At 35.9% G+C, this 17928-nt stretch overlaps 1 protein-coding gene across 1 annotated transcript in view; it reads left to right on the top strand.

The window, feature by feature from the left end:
- LOC121425642 (unhealthy ribosome biogenesis protein 2 homolog) overlaps window positions 1-16785 on the top strand; it is a 33064-nt gene extending 16279 nt beyond the window's left edge. The window contains exons 16-28 of the mRNA XM_041621774.1: window positions 1555-1850; window positions 4595-4742; window positions 6330-6608; window positions 7502-7627; window positions 8178-8429; window positions 8861-9200; window positions 10130-10236; window positions 10516-10629; window positions 10933-11052; window positions 11634-11820; window positions 14488-14587; window positions 15151-15262; window positions 15934-16785. Coding sequence (XP_041477708.1) covers window positions 1555-1850; window positions 4595-4742; window positions 6330-6608; window positions 7502-7627; window positions 8178-8429; window positions 8861-9200; window positions 10130-10236; window positions 10516-10629; window positions 10933-11052; window positions 11634-11820; window positions 14488-14587; window positions 15151-15262; window positions 15934-16089 — 2337 coding nt within the window. The 3' untranslated portion in view covers window positions 16090-16785. The remainder of the gene's footprint in view (window positions 1-1554; window positions 1851-4594; window positions 4743-6329; window positions 6609-7501; window positions 7628-8177; window positions 8430-8860; window positions 9201-10129; window positions 10237-10515; window positions 10630-10932; window positions 11053-11633; window positions 11821-14487; window positions 14588-15150; window positions 15263-15933) is intronic.
- The last annotated feature ends 1143 nt before the right edge of the window (window positions 16786-17928 follow it).

Here is a 17928-nt window from a genome sequence, read left to right as displayed (position 1 = left end):
TCCTGGTGCTTGTTGCAGAAAGAGATGCATACAAATGCAGTTCTATAATCAATTGCAACTTGCTTTTCAACCAATCAGCTACGTACATTTAGGACTTGCATCTGTGTGTTTCAGTGAAATATTTCTTCAACAGACACCTGGGGGTGTATTTCACAAAGATTAAGTGTGATTTAAGAGTTGCACTTAAATTCCCAGTGGCGTACGGTATAGAAGACATCACCATATTGGTCAGATCATGCGCACGGGACACACACTACCGCGCATCCATCAATCACATTGCGCGTTACATATCATGTACGCGTCGACATTCAAGTGCGATTTAAGTCATACTTAAATCTTTTGTAAAACACCCCCAGGTTTTTGTCTCACCTGCGAAGCAAAGTGAGACTATAGGCGCCGCTTTTCCGACGGCGGCGGCGTCAACATCAAATCTTAACCTGAGGTTAAGTTTTTGAAATGATGTCATAACTTAGAAAGTATATGGACCTAGTTCATAAACCTTGGCCATAAGGTTAATCAAGTATTACTGTACATCCTATTAGAGTTTCATGTTACATGACCAAGGTCAAAGGTCATTTAGGGTCAATGAACTTAGACCATGTTGGAGGATTCAACATCGAAATCTTAACCTGAGGTTAAGTTTTTGAAATGTCATCATAACTTAGAAAATATATGGACCTAGTTCATGAAACTTGGACATAAGGTTAATCAAGTATCACTGAACATCCTGCATGAGTTTCACGTCACATGACCAAGGTCAAAGGTCATTTAGGGTCAATGAACTTTGGCCGAATTGGGGATATCTGTTGAATTCCCATCATAACTTTGAAAGTTTATGGATCTGATTAATGAAACTTGGATATAATAGTAATCAAGCATCACTGAACATTTTGTGCAAGTTTCAGGTCTCATGATTAAGGTCAAAGGTCATTTAGGGTCAATGAACTTTGGCCGAATCGGGGGTATCTGTTGAATTACCATCATAACTTTGAAAGTTTATTGGTCTAGTTCATTGAACTTGGACATTAGAGTAATCAAGTATCACTGAACATCCTGTGCTCATTTCAGGTCACATGACCAAGGTCAAAGGTCAATGAACTTTGGCCGAATTGGGTGTATCTGTTGAATTACCATCATAACTTTGAATGTTTATGGATCTGATTCATGAAACTTGTACATAAGAGTAATCAAGTATCACTGAACATCCTGTGCGAGTTTCAGGTCACATGATCAAGGTCAAAGGTCATGTAAGGTCAATGAACTTTGGCCATGTTGGGGTTTTTTGTTGAATAACCATCATATCTCTGTAAGTTTATTGGTCTAGTTCATAAAAAGTGGTCTAGTTCATTAAACTTGGACATAAGAGTAACCATGTATCACTGAACATCTTGTGCGAGTTAGAGTAGTATTCATAGTCAGCACTGCTGCTATATTGAACCGCGTGATGCAGGTGAGACGGCCAGAGGCATTCCACTTGTTATTTCTTTCTGTTTATGTAATAGTTAAGTTGTATTGTCAAGATATGAGAAACACTTTCTATCTTGTTATATCCAGATCAGTCATATGAAGAATAGCAACATCTACACAGCCCTCCTGACTAGTCTCCTCCACCAGTCTTTAACCCTTTTGACATTCATGAATGAGAGCATGCACTCATCATTGGCTAGTCTTCTGTGCCAGGCTGTTTGTGGGTCCAGTCAGTCTGAGCATGATGCCAGTGAATGCGTCTATACAGCCAGACATGCAGCTTTGGGGTTCTTGGATTCAGAAGCCTGTAGGGAGTCTAGGCCAATGCAGAATGCTGTAGTGGAAGTTGTAGCAGACAGGATGAAGGAACTAAACCAAACAATGTAAGTGATACAAAAATGGGAAAGTTTTCCTCGGGAAGCTTTTTTTGTTTGGGTGATATTGAGGTAATAGTGCACCCGAAAGTATTTTTTTTGCCATTTGAGCCTTCTCCTTCAAGCTTGGCTCATATATGATATTCAGATATAAGATATATGCATATATGGAAGTGATGGTGATCTAATTAGTTGAAAATTTGATGATAATGTTCAAATCACAGAGTTTACAGCCTGGGGAGCATTTCATGAAAGGACTTGTAGGACATTTTATCCGATCTGGGGGGGGATGTTAGTGAATAAATAAAAGTACCAGTTTATCCGACAGTTACCATAGGAACAGTGCCTCTCAGAATCAAGGAAAGATGTCAGATGAAAATATTGATATTATGTTATTCAAAGTAAAAATGGAGTAGTGTGTCACATGTTGCTATATCAAATGACCTTTGGATTGGAATCTTGAAGCAGTGATAGTGTTTTTACTTAAAATCCCAAATTTTTATACTGTATTTATTTTACATTTCGGATTTGATCGATGATTTTGTAATTAGCATATTGTGAAATCAAGACAAAAACGCAGCCCCACTAGCATTACCAATTCATGCTGGCGGAAAAGGCCAGCATAAATCGATAATAACAAGACCAGAATACAGTGAAAAGGTTAGAGGTTAGGCGTGTTGTATAGTCTTGTGTTGTACATGGCTGTATAATGATTATGTCATGATGTTGGTTACATGGGTCACTGTACCCTGGCCTTGTGCGCTCGGCTGCCTCCAACCAAGATTTAGGTGAACATCCCTTATGTACCTGTCTCGAGTATATTTGATTTTGGTCACAGTTAGTAGAAACCACAACCCTAGAAGGAATCATGCATTAAACATCAGCTCTTGAGCCAATGAGTTATCAGGCCATTCAAGTATTTTTGCATATTCAGCTTGTATTTAATGCATTTCTTTATCACAATAGAGCTTTCTCTCCTTAGTAACCAGTAATGTATGCAGACTTGGTACTCTGTTGTATTTTCTGATGAAATATTCTTGGTATTTGGATCTTATGAAACCAAAGTGAATACCTGCAATCTGGTGATTATGAAAGGAAAAAAAAGTCTATTCATGCAACCTTTCTTTGACCATACCATGAAAAGATTTTGCTAAAACCCCCTTCTGATTTTTTTATTCGACTTTGAGCATTGTAAATCAAGGTGGCTAGAATGGGAAAGGGGGGAGGACTTCCAAGAAGAACAAAAGCAGAGCGGGGGGAGGATGTTAGTGAATAAATAGACCAGTTCGTAGTTACTTCATGGACAATTTTGTTCAAATGACCTTTCATTTCTTTCATTATGATAGGCAGATTTCAAAGCAAGATATTACTTAAGTTTGCAGGATGAAGAAATTTAATAGACCAGGTGACTAGAATAGCACACCAATGAACACTTTATGAAGGTATTTGTTGCATTCCTACTTTGAATGCATATCATAACATGTTGCACAATGTACTTGGCAAACTGTGAAATACCAGTCGTTCGTGGACTCTTTGTTGTTTTTTGTGGATGTAAATGAAAACCACAATTCAAAAGAATATATGAATAATCAAGACATCAAAGTTGGTGCTTATCTCATTAGATTTTAAACTACCATGTCACTTTAGTACAAATGACCTTCCACTGATCATGCGCAGAAAGGAACTACGAACTGGCTTATTATCTTAAGGGGGTATCTCACTGGGCTTGAAACTAGTTCGCGACTACAAATTTTGCTAGTTGCAGAGACGTCTCCGCGACATCTCTGAGACGTCTCATGAAAATTACAGAGTCTCCGAGGAGTTGCAAGAAGATTAAACATGTTTAATATTTTTGGTGACTGTTTCTAGTCTCCGCGACGTCTCAGAGAAGTCTCCATCAGTTGCTGCGACGTCTCGGAGACTAATGATATCCGCGACTGCTGAGACGTCGCCGCGATGTCTCAGAGACGTCTCAGAGACATCGCGAAGACCTGCTGGAGACCAAAAAAAATTATAATACATTGCGGAGACGTCTCCGCGACACTTCTTCACACTGTTTGACCCTCTTCAGAAACCACGTGACTGAACGCGTGCTGATATCCCTCCTCCTGCTCCAAGTCAGGTGTATGATCTTTCAAACTTTCCATCGAGACGTCTCCTTGGTGAGAGCGCAAGCCATTTTTGTCTCCGAGACGTCTCCGCGACTGCAGCGACTGATAAGTTGGAGACTGTCGCGGCGACGTCTCCGTTGGTGAGATAGGGCCTTTAGGTTAGCTCCCGAAACAGGTTTGATCTATTGTTATAACCAGGCACTCATTTACTTGGTGTGCATATTTTAAAACAATGGCCTTTCATTTGATTTAAATGTATAATTTTCTTTTCTGTGACCCTAGTAACAAGGTATTCCTTTCACCTGTTAGTAAATAAACTACAGTAATTGAAATCCAGTTTGTATTCAGTAGTTGTTTTCATGTCTAACAAACCTGTGGAAGCTTTTTTTGTGCATGAAATATAGTTTGACAAATGTTTTGTTAATTTGTATCATATGAATGAACCAATGTCTTTGAAAAGTGAAAACAATATTGGGAGGGGGGGTATGTACATCTAAATTTTCAAGTTTATACTGCTCATAGAAACAAATTCATGGGATTAGACTTAAGGTTGTAGGAATCTGCAAAGGATGTAGATCAAACTTCTCATTCAATTCCATGATCTTTGTGATAATTTCTTGTTTTCTGTAATTGACTTCACAGAGAGGGAGGTGATACTGGCAGAAGCAAAAAGGAGAAAGGTGCCCTTTCAAAACAGAAGAAACGGTCTATAAAACAATTGCACCATTCCCAAGGCAACCAAATATCACCAGGGGATGATGTATTCAAGACAGGATTCAAACTCATCAAGGTAAGTTTGAGGCATTTGTTCAGAAATGCATATATTCTAGTTTGAAATTTTGATTATATTGAATATTTTAATGAGTAATTCCATGAAATAAGCTTTTATATCTTGGAAGTCCATTTTCTCCATGCTTTCATCACTTCATGAACTGCCCAAGTCATGGTCATTTGAGAGTGTGAAATATTTTCATTAAAAATAATTTCAGGGTGGTATGATATTCATGGGCTAGTGTAAACAGTGAATCCATTCTATGTAATTTATGTATGCAGAATTGATTTTGTAACTGATGAACTTAAGCTTCCATCGTAATCTGTACCCATTCAAATTCTTACTGAGATCCTCCTGAATCCTTGAATTTCAAAGGGCTTGAAAGTGGATGATAATTGCTTTAAATAGACAAGTGCTTTCAAGAACCTCTTGCATGAATTTCTTAATCAAGAGGATCTTATTTTTATCCTTGTGCAGTATTATGAATTCATAACTCTACTGTATATTTCCTCATTACCCAAACTCTGCATCAATTTTGTTTTTAAATATTTTCATTGAACATGCTAATCTAATGTACATATTTACAATGCTACTTGTTGTGCTGGCATGCTCATGAGAACAGTTCTGTATGATGCTTTTGCCCCCCCCCCCTTGACCAGCACAAAGCACAGTTAGTTTTGTTTTTGTTGTTCATGTGATCTGGCATTTACAACTTGTATGAATTGATTTTCACTATCATTACCTGTGCTTATGATAATCAAAATGATATTGACAAAAGCAGCAACAAAACAATTAAAACTTCAGCATAGAAGTCTTCAGTCTGTAAAAGGTTGGGGTATCAAATCTGATCCCAGCACATGCAGTCAGTGTCTGTCAATCAAAATTTGCTACTCTTTCAAACTACATGGATATTATCATATTTTTGCACTCACCACCTATGAAATCTATCCAGCATCTTTAATCTGGGTTCCATACGGCACAGCGAATGATAATAACGTTTTATTTACCTAGGGTAGCCACTTCAGTTAGGAATCTGCTCTACCAGCAGGCCCTGCATAACATAATATGTTATCATTACCCTTCTCCAATATAAATGCTGAGCGCCTAGCAAGAAGGCAGAAGGTCCCATTTGTATAAGTCTTTGGTATGACTCGGACGAGGATCGAACCCATAACCTCCTGTTCATGAGGCGGGCACTCTACCACTGAGCCACCAGGGAAGTCAAAAGATGTGCATTCTCACCACCTTTCAATTCAAGACACTTCTCATCACCTGCAAGGCTCTTCATGGACTTGCACCTTCATACATCTCAGAACTCATTCAGTGCTATCACCCTCCCCGCACGTACCAAGTATGATGGTTCTAGGACATTCGCCTCCATTGCACCTACACTTTGGATTGATTTACCACTGCACATCCGAACCAAGACCACAGTTGATTCATTCAAGAAAGCACTTAAATGTCACCTCTTCACCATTAAATGAACTTTTGTGTAGTTTATCTCTTATTATGTTATAATTAAGCACTTAGAGATTTGTTTTTATGTATATAAGTGCTATATAAGCTTAACATATTATTTTTCTCATATTTGATTTTCAATTACAGATTCTAAGGCATCTTCCTCTGGTGCACCTGTCTGCCGGCAACCAGTTGAAATGCATGATGGGATTGGTGATGTTAGATAGACAGACTGTTTCCTGCATCGAGACAGGGTCTGTGGGAGGAAGTCTACCATCATGTGACCTTGTAGAGTTATCTACGGAGATCAGAAGGATACTGACGACCATCTTGAAGGGTGTTCAGGGGGATGAGGTGTTGAGGAACGAAGAAATCAATTTGTGGTTCTTTTCGCACTTGACTGAACTGGCTGGTCTTCTTAGTCAGGTGGGTTTGTTGTTAAGCAATTGAGGATGTTTGATGGTTCAACTATGCATTTTTGTCTTACAATCATTTTAAAAAAATTATCTTCTTGCTAAAAATTTTAGTAAGAAGATAATTTTTTTTAAATGATTGTAAATGATATTGCCCAAAATGGCTAAAATATCTTGGCTCCATTTACATTGCTCACATTATACAAAAATTTTCTTTCAGTTGTTACCTATTTACAGAGTGATTAAATGTTTAATTATTCATGATTATTTGATTGTATTGACTCAAATTTAGCATTAAAAAATCATTTAGAAATTTAGAAATCAGATAAAGCCATGTTCTATAATTTGTCACTGCTTTCATGAACCACCTCAAGAGGGTTTCAGCAGATAGAAATAGAGTTTGAGATAGAGACAAATTAGCTTTTGTTTTGTGCCTGGCTGTATTAGAGGGGTAGAGTTATTGTGATTGAAATCGGGGACATGTTTCATAAAGGACTTGTAACTGTTAACTTGCCATGGTAACAGGGCTCAGCGGACAATCATAATCAAGGCTTTCTCGGTAGTTGCCATAGTTACAACAGTTGCAAGTCCTTTATGAAACAGGCCCCTGATATATTTACAGAGGGTCACATGACATTTGCCCCGGTCTTAATACCATAGAGGGCATAAGATTAGAGGTAGGATTGTAATAAAGTTTTTGAATCAGAATAATGTTAAGATAAGGATTAGGGTTGATTTAGTTATAGAGGTAAGGTTTATGTTTGGTTTAACATGAAGATTTTTCACCAGAACAAATGTCATGGAACCCTACACAGATGAGAATGTGAAAAAGACTATGAAATTTTATACCACATGTACCAAGATGTCCATTGTCCAGTTCTTTGAATTGTAACTTTGATTTAATAGGAGGACTCAAGACTTGTGACTTTACCAGAATACAAAGAAGTTTCCAAAGATCTGATTGCATTGTGGCTCAAGAAAGCAACATGGTCAGGAGGTTCTCTGCCAATGTTTGACAAGTATCTGAAATCGGTAAGAATGATGAAATGATATAGTTGATGATGATGAATTTGGCGTTAATGATGGTGACGATCATGATTATGTATGATGATGATGTTGACAATAGTGGTAATGATGATGAAGATATTTAGTGTTGATAGTTTTGGTTGCAAATGTGAAAGTGTTACTAAGTGTTAATTAATGTCACTTTTCAATTCATAGTTGACTGTAGTATAATTATAGTCCACCACCGCTGGGTGGATTATGCCAGGTTACGCATTTAATACCATGAATGTTTTCATGGCACTGTGTGAGTTTAATTCAGTCAACTCTTTGTGATAACGTGATGATTGTGATTTTAACAGATAGCAGAAGGGGTGTTGATGATGGATATGATAAAAGTGATGATGGTAAACTAGATAAAGAAATACAAAAAAAATGATGTACAGTAAGCAATCCATGACTCATCCTTTAAAAAATATTTTTTCAACTCCAAATATTCATAGAAGTTGGTAAAGATGTAAAAAGAAAATGACAGACACACTCAAGATAGTTTGTATTTGATTTGTTTTTCTTTATACAGTTTCATCAACACATAGTAAGGTGCCTCAAAAAATTGAAGTCTTCCAAGAAATCAATCTCTCCACCAGGTGTTTTCACGATGCTCTCCATCGCTGTGACTCTTCTCAACCAAAGTGCTTTAGCTTGCAAGCATAAAACAGCTGATGCAGAGTCTAAGGAGATACTCGTCCTCATCGCTGATGTTCGTTCCTCTGTATTTCAACTGTTGAGTCAGATTCTTTCGTCTCTTAGCAGTCGAAACTCCAGTCATCAGGTAAAATTTTGTCCTTTATAGCGTGAATGTGATGATAACATCGTTCTGCAAATATTCTTATGATTTATAAAGCATTTGTCCTATTAGCACCTTGTCATACAAACAATTAGTAAAAGCTGTGTAGTTGAGAAATATGAATCAAGACAGCTTAAGATTGATTTCAATTTTTTGCAATTATATCGGGCTCCAGAACAACGTCTCTAATGGCGTCACAGATAATAGTTAATTATAATGTGAACTCGTGATCCCAAATCCAAAGACACGTCATAAATAGATACTTATGAACAACCATACATTTTGTCAACAAATTCTGCTCTAGCAGTAGGATTTTGATTTATTGTACAATTCAATAACTAATTGATAACTTTCATCTATTTAATGAAGTAGTTTTTCAAGGCAAAATTTTTTTAATTTACATTGATATTCCATAGCTCAAAGATGTGTTCATGTCTGCAAGGACACTGTTAGCCAGCGCCGACTCGACCAAGAAACTCAACCGCCATGGAAAGGAGAACAAAGACAATGAACCAAGCGAAAACACAAGCGATCAGTGTGGCCAGGACATCTCTGGCAGTCAGCATTTCACTACCTGTCACCAGAAGGCACTCTCCATCTTCTCTGCCGAGTTACAGAGTGATGATTCTGATGATGCCTTGATGACGTCGTGTCTAGAATACCTTGCTTCTCACTGCAGTATCACCAGGAAACCGCTGGAATCTAAGACTATCTGGACACAACTACATTCTCATCTGCCTATCATCTCAAGGAAATGTAAGTGCACTGTTTAGTTGTATAAAAAGGATAGCCCTACATGGTTGATTGCTCATTTAATGAAAATAAAATGAAAGCTTTATCTCTATTATTATAGCAAATATATGGAATTTTTAGGAGAAACCAAAGGTTTGTCATTTTGAGATTGAAAAAGCAATGGTTCCCATGTCTGTGCTCATATTTCTCACATCACTTTCAAAAAATTGTATTTCGACTCTTGACCATAATGACCATTACTTATTCGGTGCTTTTCTTATAAGGTCCAAAGCCCTTAAAGAGAAATTCTGTAAAACAAGGCTTAATTGTCAGTATATCATCGAGGATCTAGATCTGGTACAGTTACATTAACTGAACTTTGTGAATCTTGAAATCTACGTTGAAAAATGTTCACACCGAAGATCCCCAACACAGATAAGTGCACGTGGGACAATGTTTAATTATTGCTTAGAGCGTCGGCCCGACGCCCTACCCGAATCCTGTGCTTATTTGCTGATTTCTCAGCAATTACACAGTTTCTTCCAGAATCCTTTGGCACATGCCTTTTATTTATACAAACAGACACTTTGGTGGTCATTTCATTGGATTCTGTACGAACTCATTTTGATATCGTTACCAAAACTAGCATTTACCTTTAAAGCATAGAATGTCTGAAATTATTGCGAGTGAATATACCATGTCTAACAATCACTTAGTTACCTTTTCATTTCAGTAGTGAATGGGAAGAATGATAATTTTGACTCATATTATTGACCAAAAAATCCATAAAACTTGCATTGATGATAAATTTAGGAAACGGGACCCAGATTGTTGTATAACGAAATTATTCTTAACCAATCAAATGCCAACTTTTCAGTAGCTTATAACTTGAGCTTATAATTCGCAATTGATGACGTCTTATGAAACATATACCTGACTTATATGTGTTTCAGGTCATTCTTCTGTAAGACAACAGTTTGCAGGACTCCTCATCATCACATTGGGCATCATGGAAACAGAGGACTTAAATTCAGAACTTCAACAGATGCTGAAAAATATGGTTTGTCCTCTGCTGAGAATTTGAGATTTTTTTGATGAAAATATTTCACCCGTTTTGTGGCAATGGAATTAAAGAGAAATTATGATTAATATTTGCAACTGATGTAGGAGTGAAATCAAAGACATACATTATCATGTGTTTTAAAATAATTGGAAATGCTGAACTGTTGGTACATGTATTTGTTTTAGTGGAATTCAATAATTTGTAGAATCAGACTTTAAATCCATACAATTTTTGATGTTGTGTAGATTAATGTATTTTTTTTAAATAATTTTTCAGGAACTTTGTGATAGCAATGCTAATGTGATTGGCATATTAGAAGCATGGCAACTGTTGCCAGGAGCAGTGCTCTCAGATGAAAGTTATATGGTCGTCATGGAAATGGTGCCTAAGGTTTGTCTTCAATTATCCACTTATGAATTTTTTTTATGATGTGAAGGTATTTTTGCAGAATGGTATGGGTGGACTTGAGATGTTTTGTTTGATAGCCTTTTGTGCAACTAGTTACTCTGAGGACGAGTGAAAATCATCACTTCTTATTTTTCCATTACTGACAAAAAAAATAATTTTGCTTGGGAATCATGAACAGAGAGGGGGGTTAATAGTTCAATGATTGCATAAACAGCAAAACAAAAAGTCATTCATCTACACATTACATAACTGTTCATGTTACATCTTCTGCTATTTATAATGTAGGTCCTGGATAGATGTCAAAAACTTCTTCATGAAACAGTTAAAATGCAGCCACATCCTAGAGATGGCACTCTGATTGTTGCAATCTTGACAACTGTAGCCAAATTCATCTCACAAGGCAAGGTATGTTATCAGTTTACAATGGCATTCAACATCCATCCGTCAAAGATTGGTTTTAGGGGCAAATTATATTTTTGTCTTCATCAGTATAATCAATATCTGTTCTGACATAGCTCATGTATCAAGTTTCATCGTTCTCACTACACCAATCAAAATTTCTGTTTGGCACTCAATGCAATGTTACACTCGCCCAATCATGGACGTAAATTTGTATTCTTAGTATAAAAAAAATCATGAGGGCGAGGTTTTGGTTGATTTTCCAACTCCAAAAGAGTCCCTAATGACAACTACTGTACATGTATCTTGGTTCTAAAATCTTGGTGGTAGTACATGTATTGTTTCTCGTTCTAAATCACATTGAGAGAATTATTCAAGTTTGTAATGGTCTTTTGGAGCGATAATAACCAATTATATTTTGTTTTTGTAAAATCATATTATAGTGAGATAGGGGTTAATGCTGCCAAGTCTAAACTGTGTCGTCATCAATCAGGTCAGATCACTATTCTCCCACTGGAAGTGAACAAATAAGTAGAGAGGTTTTTCTGAAGTATTCATTGAATTCAATTCTTGTTTGTTCTTAATAGGATCTATTGTCTTCTGAACATGCCATTCCCACAATGCACCTTTTTCTCATGATACCATGGACAGACATCCAAGCATCCCAGTTCCCATCATGTTTTGCAGCTGCTTTCCGCATCCTGAACGATCTTCTGATGTGCTATCCGGGATCTGTTCTCAAAGCAGTGTCAGCGTTCATCAGCTGTGTGAACTATATCCTTTTCAAAATGATCTTTAAGAAACCAGCATAATGAAGTTTAGAGAAATACGTAAATGAAATACGTAAATGATATATATATTTAAATATTCACTTTAATAAAGTGCAAAAACGGAATGTTTAATAAAGTGCAAGCGACAACCAGTGTTGTAGTGCCTTGAACATTGAAGCCTTGAGGATTTTGAGCCATGAAATTTCAAGGCATTTTAAGGCATTTTTTTTGTACTTTCATTTGTTTTTATATAAGTAATTATAAATGTTATTAGTAATTGTTCTGTATATTCAATGGCAATACTTCTAGTCAGCAGTAGTAAGTGTACTAGCAGTGCCATTAATTGTGATTATCACCATCATCTAGAATTATCATATATATGTGACAAAGAAAACAGTCATGATGAAAAATAATAATTTTTTATTGGTAACGTGTTGTAATCATGACTAATGATAATAATAATCATTATGATAAAGATTACAGTGATTTGATGACAGGAATAATTCTGACAGATCTGACGGCTAGTTTCGACTACAATTTTCATAAAGAATGATAACAAGGATTTTCCTTGTATTATTTTCTTTGGCCAAGAAGAATGTTTCAAGTCTTAATGATATTCTGAAAAGATTTGGTAAACTTGAACACAATCTTCAATTTTGTCATATCCAAATGGGCTTTGTAAATGGCATGATGAACCAAAAGTTTTGAGGGGCCAAGCATAGCATATATATAGAGCAAAATTTCTGCCAAAAAAAGTTGAAAGCCATCGAAGTGAGCGAGCAAAATTTTTCACCCTTTTATTATAAGAAAAGCTAATTTTGTGATAGATTGTGACAATATGTTAGGAAAATGATATCACATTTACTCCTTTACCAAGTTTATTCTTGGTGGTGGAACTTTTCTCTCTTTTTTTTTTGAGGGGGGAGGGGGTTCTGATATTTGTAAAGAGGTGAGAAAGTGGGAATATAACTTTATTATGTTAGTATTCTTTATTCCGGTTTTTGAGGTAAAATAAGTGTAGAAGATACAAATGAGAATTCAAATTTAAAAGGGGTTGTGAGCAGGAAAAAAACATGAAAACGTACACGAAAGTGACTCATTTTCAGGTCTTCGTTTGAAAATTTCATCTTGTGCTCTCTTGCCCACCCCCCCCCCCCCGAAAAAAATCCTTGTAGGAAAAAATGCCCTTTTTCCAAAATCGAAAATGCTCTCTTTTCCCAATGAAACATGCCCTTTTACAATGAATTATCTTTTTTATAGTAACTTGTATATAATACATTTAAGGTTTGAAATTTTGGATCGCGCTTGCATCATTTATTGTTTAGTACAGTATTAATCCTGTTCATGGTTACAGAAATGTTCAGAATTTTCAGGTTAGAATATCACTAATTTTTGGCTCGCGTTCTGCATTGTTAGGTACATGTATACATGTAAGGTACTCAATCTGTTCTTGTGTACAAAAAAATGTTTAGAATGTCCAATTTTCAGGTTGGAATATCACAAATTTTTGAGCTCGCGCTCTGAATATTTGATCGGTGAGTTATGTATCATATTTACGAGTATTAACTAAACATGCTAAATGCAGTCCTTAACAGCTTACTTTGCAGACCTGTCAGTATATTGAACATTTCAGCTTGTGCTTAATTCTTTAGTTAGATACACATCTTATTCATGATTACAAAAACAGCCCGGAATATTTGATTTATATGTCTCACACAAAATGTCAAAAAGTTTTTGCTTATGATTCGCGCTGGCAACATCTCGCAAGGATGCTCTTTAAAAAGGGATTAGCACTGTAATTGAGCATACATCAAGTTTTTCAACTTCAGAATTGAATTTTTTATAAACCACTAAATCAAAATATCTTTCTTATCAATGAGAAATCACTAAAAAGGCTTTGGTCAACTTAATTACCACAAAGTACACAACTACTTCACATAGTTGATAATATAAGTGCCCTTTTTGGCTTTGACACCCCCCCCCCCCAACAAAAATATGTTCTGCCACCCCTGTCCCAGGGAGTGGAGAAAGACATATGTTGAGAATGGGCATGCCAGGATCAGATGACCTTGGTAATAACAATCATTGCAATGTCAATCACATAAAAATAATAAGTTATAATAATAATTTAATAATAAAAATATATACAAAGGTAACTAACTATATCCAAATCGACCATGAAATAATTTTTGTTTTTCATGTACAAAGGTAAAAATTTTTGCTCGCTCAGTTCGCTTTCTCTCACCTATTATACATTTTGCCCTGTGTGCCATGTCTGCTGCCTAAGCATTGTTGGCTCATTGTTCCATGTATCGAAAGTTTGAAATGCCTTGGTTTTGGCCTTGAGGTTTTCAGGCCTTGAGGTTTCCATGCCTTGGCCTCAGCCTTGGATATTGAAGCCTTGGGTATTAAAGCCTTGGCCTTGGAGGTTTATGCCTTGACTACAACACTGGTGACAACATCAGATAATTCAGATCATTCATTTGCATTACAGATTTGTCATATAGAATTTCTATGCCAGGCTAAACTCTTTTAGTCTGATTTTAATGAAATATTTTGTGCTGTTACTGTTTGATTTATTTTTTTCTTGTGATTGAGGAGGAATTGGCCTGTATGTAAATGAAAATAATTTGATTTACTGGATCATTTCTCCTTGACTATTTGCAATCACATGTATTATCTGCTCTGATTGAGAGATGTTCACTCCAGACAACCGAGTTAATGAGAGTTCATGAAGAACAGCTCGTCACTTGTGCTGAGAATATGCAAAGGTATCAAATCACTTAACATTTTCAACAACGTATCCCCATGTATGTCTAGGATATATGTTCATTTCAATTTATTTTCTCACCAAAAAAAAATGTTATATAGGTATAAAGGAATGACAACTTATATTGAGAGAAAATTGGAAACAACTTTTGAGTAGTAGTTCACAGTAGGGAAATTTGATGCCCACAGCAAACATTACCATTGGTCCTCTATGTCAGAGGGGAAAAGTTCTACAAGGTTTCAGTTTTGCTGTGAAGGTTGAAATTCAAGTCATTTTGATGTTTTGAAGTGAAACGGATTCCTAATCGAAGCTCTGTTAAGCTGATATTTTTGCAGTTATAATCTTCTATTTAAGACTGTCTTTAAGCCCCCCCCCCCTCCATAAGATTGTGATTTATCAAATCGTAAATACCAGTGTAAACATTTCATCAGAATCGATAATTCCATGGGAGTTGCAGTTTGATGGCAACATAACCATAAGGGCCCGCGAGTGTTATACCCAATTCCCATATCTTCTCTTTAAGTGTGAAATAATGTCACAATGATTTTTTTTTTCTTAAATCAGGTTACTGTCTCTGATAGCATCACTGAAGAGTGATATATCTCAATATGGGATCTACCTTATAGCTGATTACATCAATGGATTGCAGAAGACAACACTGCCCTCACAAGTCAAGGTAAAAAATCAACTTTTAATGGCATTTATGAATTCCATTAAATGTCATCTTTTAGACAATTGAAAATCAACATATCATCAGACTAATTATATTCCTTTCTGCGTGAAAAGTAGCTTCCATAATTTAAAGCTAAAAAATTAATTTATATTACAGGACGAGGAACTTCGTAACTTTGGTATTTATTCTGATTGCACCCTGAAAATCATGCATAAAGGTATTGGATACAAAATTCCCACTAAAAATGAAACCCTGTTTGAGAGATAGATTTCAAAATTTGTATTTAATAGTTGGATTCAAATTAAAGAAAGTGTTCTTGCATGGCAGATTACAAACTATGAATAGTGAGGCATATCCACGATTTGCACAGAAACTCATGAGTGAATCTATTTTAGAGATCAGTGACAGCAAGGCTAATGAGCTATTGTCCAATAAGCAAGGTTATCCAATCCTTTTGTTTTTCTGTGCAACTTGCTTAAATTTCAAACTCGTCTTTTCAACCGATACATGTTCGTCTCATATTAGGTGTAACAAAATTTTATGATGTAATTATCATAATTAATTTCAGTTTTAAAAAACATGTTTTTTAATAATAAAACAAAGACCTTGGAATCCCAATTTCCTTTTTTTCTGGTATGCACTGTATAATGTAAACATTTCTCTTGTTTTCTCAGACACCTCTAGTGGGCGGAATCTACAAGATTGTAGATGTTTGCGACGATAAGACCCTCTCTCTCCTCAACGTTACTCTACCAGTTTCTCTCAAGGAAGTGTTCCGTTCTTTCTATGCTGATTACAAGAAACATCACAAATATACTGGTCATGTGTAGTCCTTTACTTTGTTGCTAGTGTACATGTATTTCACAAAAATGAGTACACCACGTGCAAAAGCTAGTTCCCATGCAATCAGAGTTGTACACCTCTTTATCCATCCTTGATGTGTGTTGGGAAACAAGTATCCTCGTCGGCAACTTGCAGAACACCCATTTTCCACCTAGAATTGTACTTCCATGTGAAATTTGTATTTTGAAGTGATGACACAATGGCCTGTATTCTGAACTAGGGTTCAACTTGGACCCTCTCCATAATCATAGGAAGCCAAACATGTCAAAATTTGTTCACATTGGTACGTTTCTTATGTGCTCTTTCCTGGGGTCCGCTTCATGAAATGTGTCTTTCTCCGACAGTTACCATGGCAACAGTCAGAGGCTAGTGCTTCTTAGCCAATCAAAACCAAGGATTTCACTGAAATGGTCAGCTGGTGGTAGACGAGTTGATAATTGGACAAATATATGAAATTTTGAAGTGATGTCATAATGGCACATCTTCTGAACTGGGGTTTAACCCTAAATAGACTGGGCTATTTCGACGCCTAAGACTCGTCCGTCGACATCACGACAAAAATTGGCACGCGTGTAATCACATTTATCTTCTTATACAATGTATTTCCTTGTTTTTTTCAATGGAAATTGTTTTGAAATTATTTTGACCATAAACAAGATAATTAAATTAATTGATTTGAAAATGATACATTAATGAATTTTGGCTAAAAAACACTATTTGCATTGGATTTCTACACAGATTCATGTTTTTGAGTAATTTTGGATCTGCATGCACTTACGAAATGTTGCGCAAGACTTGAAAGTAACCGCGTTCAAAAAATTTCGAGCGGCGGATTTATCGCAAAGAATGTCGAGGGGGGATTTAGCCCCCCCCCCAGTCTTCTTAGGGTTAACTTGAACCTTGCATCTCTTGTCCATAATTATTGGAACATTTCAAAATTTGTTCACATTGGTACGTTTGCTATGAAATAGTGAGCACTGACAATGAACCCCCCCCGGTGAGGATAATTGTCTCTCTCAATTATCCTTCCCAGACAGTAAAGAATGATATGTCACAGCTGGCTATCCATAGTTTCACACTGAAACAGTTCAGAATATGGGCCAATGGCTCCTAGAGATTCTAACCTGATTTTATGGGGTGAATTCTCTTTCGTTGGATTATATATTAGGACATCATTCTTAGTATGTACATGTACCTGTATGAGTTTTTATTGAACTTTGAACAAATTTATAAGCACGACTCCCCTCCCCTTGAAAATATATCTTATCTTGGAAATAAATACCAAAATTCGAGTCACATATTGTTCCCCAAGGAATTATTTTTACGCTAAAAACAATGGAAAAACTCAAGATCAATTAAGAATTCTCTCTTTGTGACATCTCACAAGTACACAAATCTTTCATATGATATACAATAGTTTTTCTTTTTTATCTTCTTGAGCATGAATGAGCCATGTATTTCTTTTAATGTGATCTAGAAATATTTGAAAATTTCTTATTAAAATGTAATATGAATACAGAATTCTATATTTTGTGTGTAATGTTTTCTTCATACATCTTCCCTCTCTTATGCATTGAAATCTACAAGAAAATACAGCAATTCCTCATAATTAGCACATCACTATATTTAATATCATATAATCAATTTATATAAATGGTTGTTAAATACAAAATAAGAGAACAGCAATCTAGTTAGTCTTTAAATAAAGCGCATAAAAATATGGAAGAATCATGGATATAAATATATGAATATGCAAATCAAACTTCAATTCATTAAAAAAAATTCGCAAGCAATTCATTAAAAAAAATTCGCAAGCAATTCATTGA

Source organism: Lytechinus variegatus, chromosome 12, assembly GCF_018143015.1.
Source record: "Lytechinus variegatus isolate NC3 chromosome 12, Lvar_3.0, whole genome shotgun sequence".
Classification (NCBI taxonomy): Eukaryota; Metazoa; Echinodermata; class Echinoidea; order Temnopleuroida; family Toxopneustidae; genus Lytechinus; species Lytechinus variegatus.
This window is presented reverse-complemented; position numbering and strand designations above follow the sequence as displayed.